The following is a 21,055-nucleotide window of genomic DNA, read 5'->3' as shown; positions in this document are numbered from 1 at the left end:
CTGCGTTTTGAGTGCACAACGCGGTGCAAATGTTCAAGTCACGCAGCTGATCCCAAAGCCCATTTGCCGTGGGACAGAATTTGAACCAGAGCGCTGAGCTTGCCCAACTTCTGCAGCCCTGCACCGCACATACATTTCCATAAATTAAACTGGGAGCAAAACGAGCCTCAGACATCTGAATCCAAGCCGCAAAGATTTGACGTCTGCAAATTTTGTCTGTAATACTTGAAAGGCTGTCATTTCGCTGTAATATTGTCTGAAATATCAGACAACTTGTTCTTCAGGAACCAAAAGTCAACCTTTGACCCTGTTACTGAAACAAATGTTTCTGTGTGTTGGGCAGTTCTTTTAGTTGACATCTTTGATGGAATTATTTCTTTCTCTTCTCCGTCCATTCTGGTGTGATTAGCTCTACTGCACCTATTTTTGTGGGAACCAACAAAATCTAATCTGAGTGATATTGCCTCAGTGTATTTACGTCACCACAATCCCTTTGAATTTATCCAAAATACTCTGCAATGTTTATTCTGACCAATTTCCTTGCCACGGTTTGTTTGCTGTTGTGTGCAACTAACTTCCCATCTACACTTGCTGATTAGTTTTTTTGTGAGCATTAGGACAAAGTGTACAACCTGCGTAAGACCATAATTGTAAACCATGTTGAAGGTCTATTATAAATTGTGCATTTAGGAGCAATTTAAATGCAATCCCCCCCCAAAAAAAACTATTTCTCGTGTTCAATTGCTTGGCGAAATGTCAAACGACATCAGATCCATTTGTGATTTGTTCTGCTCGTGGATGACCTGAAGCTAGTACGTCTCGGTGGTTTTGATGAAAGAATAAGCAGCACGTTTTCCATTTAGTACCTCCACGTCCCACGTCTTGATCGCGCCCTCCAAATCTGCTGTGACGAGAAACTTTCCACACGTGCTGACAGCCATGACAATAGAGGCTAGTTGTGGCTTGTGAGCCTCGAACTGCCCCACAAGATGGCTGTGGACTGTGTTCCAGAGCCTGACCACCCCGGAACTGGTGCATGACACCAAGTCGGCGCCGCCTAAGAGAAATCAAAACATCAGAGATAACTTCTACTAACCTTCGTCTTGAGGTCTTACAATGAAGGGGTACCGTATTTTCTGCACTATAAGGTGCACCGCATTATAAGGCGCACCTTCAATGAATGGCCCATTTTAAAAAAAAATTCATATTTTAGGCACACCGCATTATAAGGCACATAGAATAGACACTACAGAAGAGGCCGGGGTTGCGTCATGCATCCATTAAATGGAGCTGCACTAAAGGCTCAATATTGATCCATATATAAGGCGCACCTGATTATAAGGCGCACCGTCGGCTTTTGAGAAAATTAAAGGCTTTTAGGTGAGCCTTACAAGCCGGAAAATACGATACCTTATTTTAATTGTAACAAAACGTTTCATCACAAAAATAAGCTCATAGAATTTATGAAAAGTTGTAACTACATGAATAAAAATGTAATAGTGGATTATGCCCAGCAGCCACCCTCCATCTTTGGAGATAGGCCATAAATTCAGCTGCCACTCTCATTAAATATTTGTTAAAACATTACTAGTTAATGACAGCTACAAAAACAGCAAGAAATGAGGCTCAATGCATGCACACATGAAATATTTTTGCCTTAATTTCTCAATTTAATACGAGAAATCAACTGCGGCTCCAATATCCACTTGAATTCCAAAACTGTGATTCGATCACTTATTATTATCATTATTAAACATGGCAAGGCTACATGGATTTCAGTGACATAGCTGTAGCACATATGCACATTGAAGAAATGCACATCAACAAGATAGTCATGCAAAATAATAATGATGAAAGCAGAATCAATTCCGTTCACTGTACTTTACCTGTTGTTATCTGCGCAGCTGTGCGGCCGTGTAAAAATGACAATTTGGCAACGGCGTCTAAGTAATCCGTCGATTTCCCTGGGAGACAAGCATGACAGTGGATGCAAAACTATTTTAGGGAACACATGCGGCAAAGGTGGCTCTTAAAACAAATGATAAAATGTCTCCAGATATGCATCCATCAATTTTCTGGGCCATCTTGCCGTCTCTCAACATATCAAGAACATCTCGGATTTATCTGAAGCTCTTTTGTTTCAACACCTGAACGCGTGTGTGTGTTTGTGTGTGTGTGTGTGTGTGTGTGTGTGTGTTCATGCGTGTGCGCACACGAGACCTGGCTGCTTACTGAATTCATCGTGTTTGGCTGGCAGCTGCAGTTTCCTCAGAGCCTTTTCCGTGTTGTTGTCCCACACTATAATCTCTCCATCGCGACTTCCTGCACATTTTTATTTGGGAGGCAAAAATACACCGGCAATTAAACATTTCTCCAATCATCATCAGACAGGGTCATTTTTTTGTTTCTTAATTGAACCGAGGGACACAACTTTTAAGATAAAAGTCAGCATCTGTCTCCAGCGACTACCTCTACATTATTTTTGTGCTTGACAAATAACTTAATCTTCAGCTTAATGGAGGTGTGCACAGCAGTTTGCCTGCATAATTCATACAGCCTAGATCCATTTTCTGTATTAACATTACTTTTGTTTCAGGAGATGTAGGAAGGTTTTTTTTAAGTATTTTAGTTAATCTTTGTTTTTGATTTTTTTTCTTGAGCATTTTTTTCACTTTGTACTGGTAATTATTAAAAGGATTACCTTTTACTTTTAATTAAGTTATATTATTCCATAGTAACAGTACTCTTACTTGAGTCCAATTTTTGCTTCCCTGCCCACCTCACCACCAAGGAACCATGTTGAGGTTAGTGGATGACCTTCATTTAGACCAAGGTTATTCATTTTTGTCATTTAGTGACAGTTAGTCATTTTTGTCGGGGGCCACATCGTAGTTATGATTTCCCTCAGAGGGCCATTATGATTGTGAACCCATAAAAATCTTTAGTCGCCTCATCATATTTACACGTGAAATTTATGAACTAGTTTTGGAATCAAAACTCAAAGGTAAACTTTTCAAATATTATTGATGTTTAAAAACACAAAAAAATGCTTGCAACACCCATCCATCCAGCCAGCCATTTTCTTTGCCGCTTATCCTCATGGGGGTCACAGGGAGTGCCGGAGCCTATCCCAGCTGTCAACGGGCAGGCGGCAGGGTACACCCTGAACTGGTTGCCAGCCAATCGCAGGACACATGGAGACAAACAGCCGCACTCACAATCACACCTAGGGGCAATTTAGAGTCTCCAATAAACGTTGCATGTTTTTGGGATGTGGGAGGAAATCGGAGTGCCTGGAGAAAACCCACGCAAACATGGGGAGAAGCGCAAGCGCCACGCAGGCTGGGCCGGGATCAAACCCGCGTCTTCAGAACTGTGAGGCCAACGCTTTACCAGGTGCTCCACTATGCCGCCCCTTGCAATATCTCATTGTTATCATTTATGATATGACAATTTTAATCTTTGGTTCAGATTTGAACAAGAATCATGGAAGTTGACACATGATTTGCCTTTGTGAGGCACATAATATCACATAGAGGGTCATATCTAGCCCCTGGGCCTTGAGTTTGACACCTGTGATTTAGACAAAAGAAGCCCTTTGACACCATCTTGTCACTAATATAGCCAGGCAAAAAGACGGGCCTCACCACATTTTTAAAGATTATCTTTATGCCCAGTGGACTTCAGGCTAAATATGACACAAAAGTGAAAAGTTTCCAAAGTTGCCACAACAATGAAATGATCAAGTGGGGTGAGGAAATTGAGTGTATACTTAAGAAAATAGTATTCACGCCATTAATTATTTGCATTCATCAGTGCCCCCCCCCCCCAAAAAAAAAAAAACAAAAAAATCAACGGTAATCCATAGATGTAATCACAGTTATCTACCAAGACATGAAGATGATAACGAGAAAACATGGGTGGAAAACCTGGAGGAATTTGGGGGCAAAGTTTCCAAGTTACTTAAGAATCTCTTGAATCGAGCTTTTGTTCCAGCACAAACCATTAATTACTTCCAAAGCCTTTTCCCCTGCAGCGCTGAGAACACCCACTCTTATCTTCCCTTTTTTCCCCCCACAGCCCTAAATTTATCTCTCTCCTTACTTATCTCGGGAGCTGGTGTGTCTTCGAAGGGCAGAGCAGGTGTTTAACGTATGCCTGCACTCTCCTCACATACTCAGCTACATGAGAACTAAGGCCTGAAGTGATCCAACTCAAGGTGTTCCTACGCATTCATTTTTTTTAAACAACTTCTTTTTAAACCATCTCAAAAGGGATTTGGTTCATTTTGCATGTATACTGCAAGTTTATATGAAACACTACCTGATCAGGAGTACTACGGGCAGCCATGCCCAGTCACTTTTATCCATTTTCTTTACCACTTATCCTCACTAGTGTCAAAGATGTGCCGGAGCCTATCCTAACTGACTTTGGGCAGTGGCAGAACTGAAAATGCAGAACTTGGTCATTGTCATTTTGAGCCAAAAGCTACAAATAGTGTCCTTTATCCTGATCTGAGCTGGTTCAGGGCTATGCTCCCTGGCTGGGGTAACCAAAATACAAAAACACCTTTCAGCGTAATGGAGTCCACCACTCCAACCTAAATCCACATTAATAAACACCCATCCATCCATCCATTCATTTTCTTAGCCACTTATCCTCACAAGGGTCACAGGAGTGCTGGAGCTTATCCCAGCTGTCAACGGGCAGGAGGCAGGGTATAGAGCTCATGCACCTACGTCATCAAATCACATCACTAGCCAGAAGTGTCAGTCAAATAATCAAATACATCTTATAGCATGACGCCCAGAGTTTTGTCCGATACCATTACATTTAGAAGGCGATAATAAATGATGGTACGTGGAAAAATGAGAAACACTTGGCATAGAGGACCAATATTTAATGCCAAAGTCGATGTTTTCGCCAATAAGAAATTGGACTATTACCCCGCTTCCACTTGTCTTGGACAACTGGATCTACACATGGATCTGGTGAGTAAGTCGTCGAGATTTACACGGAAGAGTTTGAAAGCGTAGAAAAGTCTGGACGCATACAAATACTTTGTTGCTGAACCTGTTCTCCATCAAGAATAAATCCCACATAGTGATGGAGCCACTCAGATTTTTTCAATACAAATACCAATATTTAAATAAATGACCTCAGATTTTACACAAACTCGCATTCATTAACTATGATTGAAAAAAAAAAAAAAAAAGAAAGCGAGTCGGCTCCTCCGTACACAGAAGCGTGTTGCGGCCACACGTTAAAATTCGGGAAATGTGTCCGTTACAGATGTTTTTTAAATATGCATTGTTGTCAAATGAGTCCAATGCGTATTTAAAAAATGAAAATAAACCGCTGGGATAGGCTTCAGCCCCCGTACACGGAAGCGCGTCGCAGCCACACGTTAACCTACGTAAACATCCCTGTGACCGACGGTTTATTTTCTTTTTTTAAATATGCATTGGACTCATATGAGAACAATGCATATCATAAAAAACGAAAGAGATTTGCCGAACATTAATGTGTGGCCGCAACCAATTTATTATAAATACTTCGTGGGAATTTGAGATTGAGATCAATAATTCCTACTTTAAGTGAAGTAATCGAACCCGGGACCTCAGAAATGTGAAGCCAGCGCCTTGCCACTGTGCCACCACGTTAATAAACATATAGTTAAATTAATTCCTCACTGAAAGGGCAGATTTATTACCTTGTGCAGCATATGTATAATCATCATTGGGTTCCGCAAAGAGGGGATATATTATCCATTTCTGAATCTTTGTGTGAAGTGTAAATGGGGAAAAAAAAAAAAAAAAAAAAAGGAATTAGTGTTTGGAACTGAAGCAAATGTCCACTGTCTCTACAGGGTCATATTCATCGTATTTTGATTTCATTTAAAGCAACTGGTGAGAATGTTCACTTCTCGTGCTCATCTTATTCTTGAATGCAAGCTATTGTGTGACAGTACGGGCCCATCAGGCACCTAAAATTGTTTAATCATGCATGCAGACACTCACGAAAGCAACTATATGTAGAGAATGACTCCTTTCATAACAACCGCACTTCATTTCATCAGCGCATAATTGCTCCTTGTTAGTTCACTTGTGCTTTTCGCGGGATTATTTTCATTTCCAAATCTTCTTTCGCTCTTTTCATATCCACGTTCTCCTCCATAATGCCCACCCCCGCGCACACCCATTATTCATTCAAGTCATTAAAGTTTAACTCACAAAGAAAAGAGAAATGATGATACATAGTTAGACAATCACTTGTATGACAATGCATGCGCGCACATTTAAATGAAAGTCTACTTGGGTCAAGAAACTTGTGAGGAAGTTTTGAAAGTACTTTAGTGCCAATAGATTGCGACACACACGTTCATCATAAACCACAGACCGTGACAATTCTTTTGTCTCACCTTTAGAATCCCAATTAGAGTGTCAAGAATGGAGTATCTTAAGTGTTGTTTGATAGATTAATAAAGCAACAATCCTTCATTCAATAAATATATTTGGTTGATTTTACTAAAACCACACGATGTAATTAACAAAGGAATACAGCTTTGCTACTTGTAAATGTATCCTATTCAATCTGTGCCACCACAGCAAACCTCGCTTCGATGGAGCTTTCTGACCTGTCAATCACTCGTACAATATTAGCCAATCAGATAGCCGCATTGTCTTAACCCATGGCTTGACACGCCCCTGCCGGCATGTTGTCCCACAAGCAATACTGGTTGTCAGTAGCGTGCGCTTGGAAAAGTTAATGTTATGAAGAAAATAGTCCTCAGATGCGCTTGGGAAACGTGCAATTCTGATGAAAGATATCCTGCTAGGTGACAAGGGGCCCGCTTGATTCTTTTTCCAAAGCCTAAAACACAGTTGACGAAGTGTCTACGATGGATTAAGGCTTGCGGAAAACCGCACGTACAACTACTGGTAAATGCGAACAATATTAACAAGCACAAGGCTGTATGTTGGAGGGTAAGTGAGGTTGAAGTATCTTCTCTGAGTTTGATTGAATTATTATCAGTGCTTTATACATTGCAGGAGAACAACTTTCACTTTGTTAGTGTATCGCTGACCAGCTGAATGAAGTGTGTAATGTTTTATGCCGAAGAGTAAATGTGCCATGTCATGCTAGGGAAATGTCGATTAGCCTATTTGTATCACATCGGACTTTGAAGACAGCACTGGGTTCGATTACGAGCCAAGTCAAATGAATACACCCACTCACTTATAGATTACAACGATACTACTCATGATCTTTCCTAGTAAAAAGTACTCACCCTGCTTTACATGCGCAGTACGATTCCCCTATTTTATCCTGTTGGATTTCAATATGAAGTTTCTGAGGCGTCGAACTTTTTTTTTTTTGCATCGATCGCCAATGTTTTGCTGACATCGCTGACTCTGACATTGCATCTTGCTCTGACCAAAATCTTAATTCCGTGTACACATCCTTGCGTGAAATGGTTGAGACCTCTCTGTCGAACTCTCTTGGACAAGTCTGAGGCATTTGGAAAAAAACATACCGCAATATTACCTTGGTTACGCGATAGAGAATCAACTTCAAACCTGTTCTTGTGCATGTGCATGTGAGCAGTAAAGCTTGTGGGACACGGCAACTGTAGCTAAGCACGCGGAGCTTAAGATCACCAGTCGGAAAGGTCCATTAGGTACATCCACCCGTCCATATTTTTTCTACTTCTTTTCCTCGTTCAATCGGGGAAAAAAATGACACAAAGGTTGTGGGTCAGTTGAAGCCTATCCCAGTCACGTATCCCGTACACCCTGCACTGGTCACCAGGCAATCAGATTGACACCTAAGGACGACTGAGAATCTTTAATAAACTCAACGTATGTTTTTAGAAAAAGAGCGGAGGAGGGGACGACCCAGAGAATACAAATCTAAGCACGGGGAGCCTTGATTGGAACTTTGTGTATCATAGTGGCGAATCCAGCCCTATTTTGGGATGGCCATTTTACAGTATGTTACAGTATAAAGCAGCTAGTTAGTTTCTGATTGACACAAACGATTATCTAAAAAAAAAACACCACACACATACACGCACTCGTACCTGTGACTAGAGTGTGTGGTGGTTGGAAGGCAGCACAGAGCACGTCAGCACGATGATGAACATCGCCCTTCCACTCTGATGGGTCAACGTGAAACTTGGCAAAGGAATGGCGTCGGAATACTGTCAACCTCCTACAGCGGGAGATAGGCAGCGGACTGGTGAGGCGCGGAAACCGTGACGAATGTACTTCAAAAACAACACGCTCAGAGACTAACGGGGGCAACAGAGGCTCAACTCATAGAAAGTGCATTCTTCTGGTCTGTTTTATTTTTTAAAGTGACAGCTACTTTTTGGCTACTAATTAATGTGAAGGGCTACGAGCGTGATAAAGATAGCGAGAGTAGACGACTTCAGATACTTGGGCTCAAGAATCCAGAGCAATGGAGAGTATCTTAAGGAAGTGAAGAAACGGGTCTAAGCAGGGTGGAATAAATAGCTGGCGGAAGGTGTCTGATGTGTTATGTGACCAAAGAGTCTCCGCTAGGACGAAGGCCAAAGTTTATAAAACAGTGGTGAGGCCGGCTATGATTTACGGATTAGAGACGGTGGCACTGAAGAGACGGCAGGAAGCAGAACTGGAGGTGGCAGAAATGAAGATGTTGAGGCTCTCGCTCGGAGTGAGCGGGTTGGATAGGATGACAAATGAGCTCATTAGAGGGACAGCCAACGTTGGAGGTTTTGGAGACAAGGTTAGAGAGAGCAGACTTCGATGGTTTGGACATGGTGCGGAGGCGAGAGAGTGAGTATATTGGTAGAAGTGTGCTGAGGATGGAGCTGCCAGGCAAACGAGGGAGAGGAAGGCCAAAGAAAAGGTTGATGGATTCTGTGAGGGATGACATGAGGACAAGTGGGTGTTAGAGAGGATAATGCACGAGATGGAAAAAGATGACACGCTGTGGCGACCACTAACGGGACAAGCCGAAAGGAAAAGAAGAAGAAGAAGCTACGAGCGTGATAAACACTTCTGAAGTAACACCTTTGATAAAATAACATTTAATTGTGTCATTATTAATAGTTCATTATATTCATCTACACCAAAAGTTTGGAAACCGAACCTTCTCCAATAGCACTTGCCAGTGTGTCCAAAACTTCCACAACATGCCTGCAGGCACCGTTTTGGTAACCCTTTTGATAATACATTAAACATTTGGTTTTGTTTCATTAGTGACTGTCCTAGTGTGCACACATTTGTACGGTATTAGTGTAGTAACATTAGTACACGTTGTCGAAGTAGCACAAACTCATCAGCAGCAGCACTACACTACACTATAGTAGTTCTGCGGTCTGTTGTTTTATTTTTATGTACTGGCAAAAGCCAAAGCATAACGGGCAAAATGTCCTACAGATTTACAGGCTACCATTACCACAAATACTTCAGACCACTTTCAAACATTTGCATTTTCAAGCTCCAAAACACCACTCCCGCGTAAACAAGTATTGAAAATGACAACGATACCGCTCCCAACCCATGACCAGAAGGCTCATCCTCAGCAGCAGAACTTGCGAGATGGCCGCAGCCCTGCCAAGGGCGACGCTCATTCGGTGGAGACACCGGCCGTTGAAGTCCCACACCTGCAGGAGACACGAGGACGATGAGGAATGTGAAAAAGAAATAGTTTGGTGTTCCTTGTCGTTGTTTTGATAATTGTGCGACTGCTTAGCTGCTGCATCGTTGTTGATGAAATTTGGATATTCTAAAGGGTAGAGCTGATGTGGTTGATTGTTATTAATTACTACATGCATAATTATCCTTCCCAACCAGGAATTGTTTGTGCTCCTCCACTGCTGGGTTGGGTTAATTATGCTTCCCATCTGCATAATAGAGCTAAAAATATTGAAAATGTGTGTCATTTTTTTTTAATGCAGGTTAGCACAGCCAATACATAACTACCGGTAATTTTGAGACTGTGTGAGTTGTTTGTGCACGTTCGCTCACTTTAACTTCTCCGTCAGCGCCTGCGGTGAACAGGCGGGTTTGCGTGGCATCCAAAGCCATGGTCGAGATCTCCACATTGCCATGGCAACGGTGGATTTGCTTAACCTTTTGGCCCGTGTCAGCCAGCCAGCAGATCACAGAGGAGCCGGTGTCGCTGCTTATTACCTGCAGCAAGAGAGAGAAAGTCAGAGGATATCAATCATTGAAAGCAGTTTGCGCTGTGCTCTGTGGTGAGAAAGGACTTTTAATGATTGTGTTACGTGCTGAGAAATGAAGATTTTTAACGATTCTGACGTGTCATGCATGCACCGGATTTACTGCCGTGCTAAACCAGGGTAAGTTATCAAAACAAATGTATCAAAACGGGTGAGTTTTACAAAAGGGAATGCTCTGTATTTTCTCTTTTTTGATCTTCTTTGCATTTCAGGCACAACCACTTGGATGAAGGGATTTGAAAATAACGTCACAAAATGTATTCTACCCAATTTGAACTGAACGTAACCCCCGACTGTCGAGTTACACCTCGGCCAAGCACAAAAATCATCTTTCTCTGATTGCAGTCAGGCAGTCCATCAGTTCGTCTGTCCAGCCACCGTCGGTCGGTCACTAAGTTGTTCAGTCTGTCAGTCCGTTCATCAACACGTCAGTCAGTAAATCGCGTAATCCATCCATCAGAATTTTGGTCAGACGATCAATCCGTCAGATAGTTTGTCAGTCCTTCAGTCTGTTCAACTGTCGGTTGCCAATCAGTCAGTCCATCAATACATCAATTTGTTAGTCAGTCTATCAGTCAGTCTGAGAGTTTACTGAACAGTACTTCCTTACGTCAGTCTGTCCAATAGTGATTCAGTACATCTGTCAGTCAGCGCCACTGAATCTCCTTTTACTTTAGATTGTTAAAGCTCTCCCGAGGTACAGCGTATATGATGCACAATTACCCAGTTTATCCTTAATATTACATTTGATTAACTGCGTAATCTGCCAGCCTATTCAACTGTCTTTCCTTCAGCGAGTCAGTCAGTCAGGCATCTGAACAAGCCATCTGTTCATACATCCATCAGCGAATCCATAAGTCAACTTGTCAATCAGTTAGTGAGTCTGTCAGTTAGTCAGCCAATCGGTCTGACAGTAAGTTAAGTTATTCAGTCCGTCTGTAAGTCAGTTCGTCCATCCATCATGGATTAGTCACTCAACCAACTGTCCATTGGTCTGTCTTTCAATTCAACTACTGAATGTAATCCTAATTGAAATGATCCAACACCTCTCCTGCAGTGTACTCCTGTTCATAGTTGACGACTTTATGTTCAATGTAACAGAAGAGTTTCCGCTAGGATGAAGGGCAAAGTTTATAAATCTGTGGTGAGGCCGGCCGTGATGTATGGATTAGAGACGATGGCATTGAAGAAACAACAGGAAGCAGAAATGGAGGTAGCAGAAATGAAGATGTTGAGGTTCTCGCTCAGAGTGAGCAGGTACTTCTATCCTGAGTCTAGTCTCCAATACTCTTTCCATTGTGTGGCTCATCATCTTTATTCCTCTCAAGGTTCCACAGTTCTGAACATCACCTTTGTTCTTAAAAATGGGGACTAGCACACTTTTCCTCCATTCTTCTGGCATCTTCTCTCCCGCTAGTATTCTATTGAATAAGTTGGTCACAAATCTCCACACCCACCTCTCCAAATTGCTTCCATACCCCCACTGGTATGTGATCAGGACCAACTGTCTTTCCGTTTCATTCGCTCCACATACACGCATGAGAATCGTGTTTCAACCGCTGGCTTTGCCATACATTAATCAACATCTTCTGATGATTTTTGGGAAGGAATGAAAAGAAATGAGCTCATTAGAGGGACAGCCAAAGTTGGATGTTTTTCGAGACAAGGTTCGAGAGAGCAGACTTCGATGGTTTGGACAAGTCCAGAGGCGAGAGGGTGAGTATGTTGGTAGAAGGGTGCTGAGGATGGAGCTGCCAGGAAAAAGAGCGAGAGGAAGACCAAAGAAAAGGTTGATAGATGTTGTGATGGAGGACATGAGGACAGAGGGTGTTAGAGAGGAAGATGCGCGAGATAGGCTAAGATGGAAAAAGATAACACGCTGTGGCGACCCCTAACGGGAAAACCCGAAAGGAAAGAAGAAGACTATGTTTGATTCGACATCTTGGCTGCACATGAAGTGCCTCCGGGCACTACTTTTCACGACACATAGAACCCACGATGAGGCATTTTCCCCTCACATGTCTGAAAAGACCGTTGTAAAGCACGCAGGTGACAGGGCGCTCGTGACTGCCGGTCCTCGTCTCCTCCTTCGTGCTCTCCAGCAAAACCAGCAGGCTATTGAAGGTGAGCAGCAGGAGTTGGCGTTCTTCGATCAGGAGGAGGAGTGTGCGCGCGTCTTCTGGCGTCGCTGGGAAAACTCCACCCAGACGGTGAATACAGAGCTGACTTGAAATGTCCCATAAACACAGAACCTAGACACACACAAAAAAACCCATTCTGAGACTTTACGTTGAAGTGCGAGGTTGACTACATTTATACAAATAAACTGCAATATTATTTTGACAACACAGTAACATTAAAATAGTCAGCGTAACAAAAAAAATGAAAAAAAAAAAGACCAAAAATGGATGACCGCTCTACCCCAGTTTTTGCACTGCATGCCTCAGAGTGCCTCCTAATGAGAAGTCTGCCATATTGGTTTACGGCACCAAACAAGATGAATGTCTCTGGTGCAGGAACACTTCCAGAGGAAACCGTGGTAAAGCTTTCAAAGCTCCGTGCAGTGGCAGATGGTGTTTAAGAAGAAGGCAGATGGAACATAAATCACCTCTAAAATATTTATTCCCTTCAGAAAATCCAAAGGAGAAGGCAAACATGCACGCCGCCGCAACAGGAGGGAGGGAGAGCACCAACATCATCATTTGTGCAACAGAAAGAAAGCAGACATGGAAGAAAAGCTACTCGTAATTTTAATAAATGGAGGCAGCGGTGTGAAACAAATCTTCCTATTCCTCTGCAGTAAGGTATCAAAATTAATAATACAAAGATTCTCAGTAGTCATGTTTCTTCACTGTCCACACACACACACACACACACACACATTCTTATACCTTATCTCTGGAGTAGCTTAGCAGTTGCTTTTTCTTTTGCAGGAAGCGAACTGCCGTAACTGGAGCAACGTGGCCGGTGAATACGTGCGCAGGATGGGAGGTCATGTAGTAGTTCCACAACACAACCCGATGATCTACACCTGCAGTGGCTATAAACAATCCCATAGTATCAAATTACACAAGGTAAGGAATTGTCATGTGACAACAGAAATACTCTTTCCTTGTCAAATGTCAATTATCAAATTGGCTTCTTCTTCTTTTTCTTTTGGCTTGTCCCGTTAGGGGTCGCCACAGTGTGCCATCTTTTTCTCGTGTATCCTCGTCTCGAACACCCACTGTCCTCGTGTCCTCCCTCACAACATCCATCAACCTTTTCTTTGGTCTTCCTCTCGCTCTTTTGCCTGGCAGCTCCTTCCTCCTTCTACCAATATACTCACTCTCTCGCCTCTGGACATGTCCAAACCATCAAAGTCTGCTCTCTCTAACCTTATCTCCAAAACATCCAACTTAGGCTGTCCCTCTAATGAGCTCATTTCTAATCCTATCCAACCTGCTCACTCTGACCGAAAACCTCAACATCTTCATTTCTGCCACCTCCAGTTCCACCTCTAACCTCGCCTGTCAGCCTATCCATTACTACCGTAAACAGGAAGGGCTCAGCGCAGATCCCTGATGCAGTCCCACCTCCACCTCAAATTCTTCTGACACACCTACGGCACATTTCATCGCTGTTCTGCTGCCCTCAAACGTGTCCTGTACTATTCTAACATATTTCTCCGCCACGCCGGACTTGCGCATGCAGTATCACATTTCCTCTCTTGGTACTCTGTCATAGGCTTTCTCTAGGTCTACAAAAACACAATGTAGCTCCTTCAGGCCTTTTCTGTATTTTTCCACGTGCATCCTCAAGGCAAATAATGCATCTGTGGTCCTCTTTCTAGGCATGAAACCATACTGTTCCTTGCAGATACTTACTTATGTCCTGAGTCTAGCCTCCGCTACTCTTTGAACTTCATTCTGTGGCTCATCATCTAAATGGGCAAAAGCTGGGAATTCCAGTCAACATATTTGAGGTGGTGGAAGTGAAGTTTCAAGCATTGTTTAAATCCCCCAGAAGAAAAACCAAAAAAGGACGATAGACAGGAATGCACTCATAGCAGCATTTTTATCAGAACTGAACAGAAAATACATTTGTCTTCTTTGTCAATTAGCACTGGCCTTCAACTTGTCGCGCTAGCTGGCCCATAACGGATTTAACAGCAAGGCAGGCATCCAGTCACTTTTTACATCATTCCTTCGAGAGGCAGATTTATGAAAGAAACCAGATGGCACGCTAGTACACAAAGATCATGTGCAATAAGTTCAACATTTTTTTCCACGTTGAAGTTTTTGCGGTGGAACAGATGGTGATAGGCTGTACGTATGGCCTGATGAGAACAAAATGATATCGTTACGTTTTGGAGTTTAAATCGAAATAGTAAACAACAGCGAAGTCCCAGATGGGCTCGTGGCTACAGCCCGTTATGACTTTATTAATTATCTTACCAATCAGCTTCAGTTCATGGTGATGGTCTATATCCCATACGCCTCTCTTTGTAAAGAAAGAGGTCACTCGTAGGCACTTGCTGTTCTTCTCCCTCCAGCCTAACACCATGCTGCTTTGTGGTCTGGTGCTACATGACACAAAGGCCCCCACTGAGTCCAGGTAAAGTACTGCAGAGTGTAAGAAAGTATAATGAATGAAGTATGATGTCACACGTGTCATAGTTGTGCCACAGGAAAGATATTTAACCCATATTCCCCGGACATGAATGTGGTTGGATGTTCGGTGGTGGTCGCAAGGGTCGTAGGGGCAGAATGGCAGCCAGACTTCCATCAGACTGCCCCAGGGCAGGTGTGGCTACACTAGTACCTTGCTACCACCAGGGTGTGACTGTGGTACAATTCTAAACTGTCTTTGAGTATCAAGAAAAGTGCTATGTATCTGTAATGCATTATTATCATTTTTTTCATTTGTTAAAAACAAATTTTTAAAGCAACAATCCCTGTGTGTAATATATTGAGTAAAATTGACTTCTGGTATAGATTATGTACGTATATAAACAACACAAATCATCAGTAAATAATATAGAACATGCCCACTCAAATGGAATAAAAACATTTTAGGATTTGCTAAAATGAAAAATGAAATTTAAACGTACTGTAATTCCCGGCCTACAGAGTGCACCTGGTTATAAGCCTCACCGAGCACATTTGTAAGGGAAATACATTTGTTACATATATACGCCGCAGCTGTGTAAAAGCTGCAAGTCCCCACATTGAAACATGAGATATTCACAAAGAAAGACGGTACACAGAAAGAGTTTAAAGCTAGCACGGCGCTAGCGCTAATGCTAGTGCTAATGCTAACAGGGCCGGTTAAAATAACTTACCGGTAAATATCACTGAGACACGCCAGAAACACAGCAGCAACTTGCCAGCACACCGCTAACACTTGCGCAACGCTAACATGGCCGGTAAAAGTCACTTCCACGGCACATATATTCCACCGGTCTCGTTCTTACCTTTTTTTCCGCTCGAGTACCCCCCTGCGGCCAAGAGAAAAAAAATGCTCAAATTAGCCGCATCACCGCATAAACCGCAGGGTTGAAAGCGTGTGAAAAAAGTCGCAGCTTATAGGCCGGAAATTACAGTAATTGTATTGAATTTACAGTTTGCTTTGCACTTTTATTACTAACTCATGAATACTGTTTAAAATCTTACAGTACTGTAGTTTAAGTGCCCGACTGTACTTAATATTTGCTGACTGTGATATGTGATTTTTATGTGAAAATGGAACGGCCTAACCTAACCCTAACTAAATGTTAATCATGTAGCTGTCATCCACTCCTATTCTTGCACTCGTTTTTTTTGCTGGGCAGTGCTGAGCGCGCCTCATTAGAAGTGCTACGTACACAGAGGGGCAAAATGCCAAAGTGTATGCCAGGCACGCCCACTCGGCTGTTGAATGGCCAAGTAGGGACTGACTGAGCAGGACTCAGAGATCGAGAGATAAGATAACATATCAAGAATAAGTCGAAATAGTGCTCTGTATTAAATACAAAATGGACATTCGAAGGAAAGAAAAACTTTCCCCTTAATCCCCATACACCTAATCTCAAATTACTACTGCACATTAAAATGCATTTAATATTTTTGTAGTGGCCAGAATACTAGTTAGAATACTAATTTTACATCCATCAGATGGAAGTTGCTTCAAGTGAGGATCTGTGTAACATTTTAAACGACAGCAAATTGGACGCACGATAAAACATCACTGCTTTTATTCAGATTGGATACTTCAGCCCCAATCCTTACACTGCTTCATATGTGCAATTACGCAATGTTGGATAACAAGGCATCCACAATGGAGTATTTGCCCGCTTTCGTTTGCTTGCTGGTATTACCGAAAAAGTCACGGAAATTGCATCATCGCCCATCTCAATGAATATGTTGATTGTGGACATCCGAATCGGAATCCGGACATTTTCATCAGCGGCGGCTCGGCAGACAAATGACACGTGAGCGCCAAGATGGCGTGTGTCAGTCGCGGGTCAAAGGTTACCCCCAAAGATATTTCCGTCTGATTATTTTCCATTCATCGTAAGATTCCTTTCCACTCCGAGAATTAAAAGCTGTGTGGATTTCGGAGAGCCATGTGACTCATCACTGATTAATGACTTCTTCTCTCTCTGACTGACAGATACAAATCTTAAGGTCTTTGTGACCCCACAACAGCTGCCTGATTAAGCTCGTGTCATTTTACTTTCATTTCTTGGAGTTTGGAATCAAAAGAGGAAGAGCAAGAGATTAAATCAGCCCGCTTGTTCCGAGGGCAAATTATAACGAACGCTTGGTCTCAGCATTCGTCGGCGCGCATTCGGGTATTTCTCGGCTCCAAACTCTGCACTTCCTCTGAGACCGCTTCCAAGCGCCTCGTGGGTGCGTGGCAATCCCAATTTCTTCCTAATTCCCCTCACAAGTGAGCCCTTCCGTACCCCACCCAGCTCACTCTGGTGGGCCCAGCCATGGCTAATGGTAAGACTCCCACTGGTACCGCGGGGTGGGCGACTTCAAAAAGAACGGCACCAGAACCCCAGAGGTATGCAAACACACATACGGCGCTGATGCACACACAAACGCAACTTCCCCTTGGTCTTACACGTTCACAATCCACGCGCTGCCTGAAAAAGAAAAAAAAAAGCAATTAGCCGCCACTTTCAATGTGTCGGCAATTCGCCTTTGTTTGCTCTTTCCTAGTCTTGCCTTTGTTTTCCCATCGGTTGTGCTTATTTATGAGTTTTATTCTTCTTAGGCACTCTCATCAGGATCCCTCGCTCTCGGACAAGTTGGTCTCGGAATGATGCGACTGCTGAGTCATTATTGAACGGTCCAATGACTCTAAAGAGACGGAGCTGAATGACGAAAGGGATCAATGACACGATAAAGCGACCTCTTTGTCAACCCAGGATGATGTGGGAGAGTCTCAGGGGAAAGTGGGACAAGCCTTCACCTCAAACTTCATGCCAGCATTCAAAACTCTGGCACAGGGAGTGGGGGGCTCGGGACTCACCCCCGTCCACCTCTGCTGCATTTGCTGTTATTGGAGTTATGCTGAATGAGCAATATCACATATTTTGGCACTAGAGTGCAGGTGGCAAGGTGAAAACATTGCAACAGAGCCTGAATACTGTCCGTGTGATTTTTAAGTTGCTTTTTTCCTCATTTCCCCGAATGTGTTTTCAAGAATGTACAATATACCATGGATATCTTAGAAATATACTGTACACTTAGTCCTCGGTTTACGACTAAGATCCTTGCTACAGTAGCGACTTAAAGGTCAAGTGTCATGAAAAACATGATTTTTACTACGTTATTAATGAAAAAACGGCAGCCGGTATGGACCCATCTGTTTTTTCACCAGAAAACATGATTTTGACGTGTATGGCTTTTTGTTACTCCCAGCATGAAAATCCTCTCGAGGGATTTGTTTTTGAGAAGAAGCAGGAAGTGAGCGTACACGGCGGGACCGCCCTCCAGCGTACTCGTTTGTTTCTATTAGTTTTACCTGCGGGAGGCTAGCTCGTTGTTCTTTCGTTTTAGCCAAAATGCCGGCTTGTTGCATTGCTGGGTATTGGTTGAACACTTGGGAGGATAGATTTACTCTTCATAAGTTTCCAAGTCGTGAAAAATGTATTGCACGGGTGCAAAGGTCAGGTAGGTGTGTATACAGCTACTAAAAAAAATAATAGTTTGAGGCGGACCACGTAATCGGTCTCTCATAACGTAACAAGAGATCTGCATAAATATGTCAGGCATGCTAAATGTGTCGATGTGCGCGTCGGACGGCTTCCGTGTCAGGCTGCCGGCGAAGGCTGCCACGTCGGCTCGCGGACGGCAGCGGCTATGAACAACGCTCCCGACAATAGCGCACTCAGCCCCGTGCGACGACAACGCCATAAAAGCGCCCGGCTCGCCTCCGTGATAAGCCACCTTGGCGCCGAAAATGAGCCACCCCGGCTGAGGCGCCGTGTCTGTTGGTCAAGATGGCTTCGGCTATGAACAGTGCGTGCGACGACAACGCCGTAAAGCGCCCCGTCTAGGCGGTGTTGTTCGTTCCATATGGCGGCGGCTATGAACAACGCTGTGAAATTGGTCCTCAATCCTCTCCATCTCGACAAATATCAAAGAACCTCGTTTTGTGATCATTGTTTCTGACATGAGAACGGAACCCTTCACATGTGCTAAAATACGGGCTTTGTCTTTAATAATCGTCACCACGGTCGACCGACTGAAGCCTCGGTGGTGTTGGTGTCTCTCCTTTCTCCAATCTTTTTATGATCTTGAGCTTCGTTTTCCATGGTAATGGATTTTCTTTTTGCTCCAGAAGACACAGCTTTCTTCTTTGGGGCGATAATGTCAAAATGCAAAGCTACTCCCGGCGCACAAACACGGACAAGCATTAGCCGGACAAAATGGCGGACGGGGGACGAGCGTTGTAAAGTTGAAACGTCTTAACTTGAGGACTCCCTGTATACGGTAACTCCTAATAGGACAGACAGGGAGGGAGGAGCACAGATGATTTGAAATATTATCACTGGTATTCAAAGTAATCGCAAAAGTCCACTTCTCTTCATGTGCTTTCCATGATGTGCTTTGCATTTCATGTAAAATTTTAAAAAATTAAAAAAAGAATTCCAATGTCCCTATTTGGTATTTTAATACTCACTGTACGTTTCATCTCTGGGGATGCTGCTGTATCAAAATTCAACTTAACATTAAAATTTAGTCATAGCCATTCCCTATAGGTCTCATGCTTCTTTTTCATAAATGTGGGAATGAAATTGCGTTGGAATGTAGAAAACAGCATGGGGTACAAAATATGTATTACTTAGGGGAGAAATGAGAACGTTCATGATTCGCAGCATTACTGTATGCTGCTTCGCCACCCCTCAGCAATATAGCAATGGGCAGCATTTAGTGTTGTGAAATGTTTATTTATCATCCTCCTGGACAAATTATTTCCATTTTTTTTGTGTGTGTGTCTATGTTTATTTGACGACTTAGAATTGCCAATTACATGCGTGGCATGTCCAGTAAACTATTTATAGGTTTACGGTGCAGGTCTTGTCTCAAAAGCAATTGCCCTGTTGTGTTTTCTAATATTTTGGTTCCTTTATCGAGCTATAGCGTATGATAATATGAGAAACACATTACAATATAATGCACCACAGCTATACAACTACGCCAACTATAATCACAACAACAAAAATATATTTAAGTGACTACTACAACAGTGAGACTGCTGTGTATCACGGGTTTTTGTCAAAGTCATTTTGTCATTTCGGGGCAATATTGATTTGCATACAGAATCACAGATTTCTTCATCTTGTCATCATCCGCTAATGATGGAGCTGAAAGTCATTCGCGGTCATCGAAAAAAAAAAATATTTTAGAGAAGTTGTGGCCAACGTTGCCACGTGGATGCAAACTTAACTTTCACGTTTACTTAATGCGGTAGAATATCTATGAATACACAAGACAACAATACTCGAAGATGCGGCCTGACTATAAGAACAGATGACCACACAGGATGCCGGTTTAATTACTGGCTGGATCAAATTAGTGTGCGGATTGACTTCTAAATATCGATACCGCGGTTTCCAATACAGCTATCGCTACTCATATTGCAATATCAAAACCTCCACCCGTTTGTTATAGACGTGTTTCGAGGGAAGCAGTTGCAATCATTCATCATCTTATTTAGGCCGCACCGTGATGATGAGAAATAGAATTTTAACACGACTGCACTTTTGATAACATTGTGTTATTAAGAAGTTATTGTCACTGGAAACATGAGTATTGACCAAACTACCCGTGTAGAAAATTTTAAAAAAGGCAATGTATAGAGTACATATACCTAAATTTGTTCATATCCTTGAGTATATTTTATTCTGTATACCTACATATCAGTCAAATGAGTTCATTTTCTTTGGAATACTTCACACGCCACTTGTAGCAAATTAGCGATGACATTTCGTTTATAGATCAAAATCGTAAAGAACGTTTCAAGCTCTTTGCATGAATAATATTTCAGAAAATGCAAGTGTGTGCTCACGGAATGTGACCGAGCGCTGTTAAAAGGTTTGACGCTTGTTCTACCTTTCCTCACCCAGGCTGGCTGGTGTGCTTGATGTTGAACAACGTAACAGCAATGATGTTTTCCTTTGACCACATCATCCCATTGGACGAGGACTGAATCAGAGTCTGTCCACCGGCTACGTCGCTCAAACAATATGATTTGCGCTGACATGAAGTATAAGGCGCTGACCTAAGAAAACACACACATACATATGCACATTCAGCGTGCAGTGACAAATTTGGCGTTGCT

The 21,055-nt window shown here is 42.8% G+C and overlaps 1 protein-coding gene and 1 long non-coding RNA gene across 2 annotated transcripts in view; one reads left to right on the top strand and one right to left on the bottom strand.

Annotated features, from left to right (window-relative positions):
• LOC133505300 (uncharacterized) overlaps positions 1-19,359 on the top strand; it is a 35,580-nt gene extending 16,221 nt beyond the window's left edge. Inside the window, exons 3-5 of the long non-coding RNA XR_009796207.1 lie at positions 12,867-13,038; positions 13,168-13,308; positions 17,480-19,359. This is a non-coding gene — a long non-coding RNA (uncharacterized LOC133505300). The remainder of the gene's footprint in view (positions 1-12,866; positions 13,039-13,167; positions 13,309-17,479) is intronic.
• LOC133505299 (WD repeat-containing protein on Y chromosome-like) overlaps positions 1-21,055 on the bottom strand; it is a 47,968-nt gene that overhangs the window by 20,621 nt on the left and 6,292 nt on the right. The window contains exons 7-16 of the mRNA XM_061828406.1: positions 20,827-20,995; positions 14,671-14,838; positions 13,126-13,274; positions 12,253-12,486; positions 10,020-10,184; positions 9,540-9,655; positions 8,084-8,214; positions 2,233-2,322; positions 1,887-1,964; positions 867-1,057 (exon numbers count right to left, since the gene is read on the bottom strand). Of these exons, the coding sequence (XP_061684390.1) occupies positions 867-1,057; positions 1,887-1,964; positions 2,233-2,322; positions 8,084-8,214; positions 9,540-9,655; positions 10,020-10,184; positions 12,253-12,486; positions 13,126-13,274; positions 14,671-14,838; positions 20,827-20,995 (1,491 nt within the window). The remainder of the gene's footprint in view (positions 1-866; positions 1,058-1,886; positions 1,965-2,232; positions 2,323-8,083; positions 8,215-9,539; positions 9,656-10,019; positions 10,185-12,252; positions 12,487-13,125; positions 13,275-14,670; positions 14,839-20,826; positions 20,996-21,055) is intronic.

This window comes from Syngnathoides biaculeatus, chromosome 8 (genome assembly GCF_019802595.1).
Source record: "Syngnathoides biaculeatus isolate LvHL_M chromosome 8, ASM1980259v1, whole genome shotgun sequence".
Lineage (NCBI taxonomy): Eukaryota > Metazoa > Chordata > Actinopteri > Syngnathiformes > Syngnathidae > Syngnathoides > Syngnathoides biaculeatus.
The sequence above is the reverse complement of the archived record's forward strand: the minus strand, read 5'-3'. Positions and strand labels throughout refer to the sequence as shown.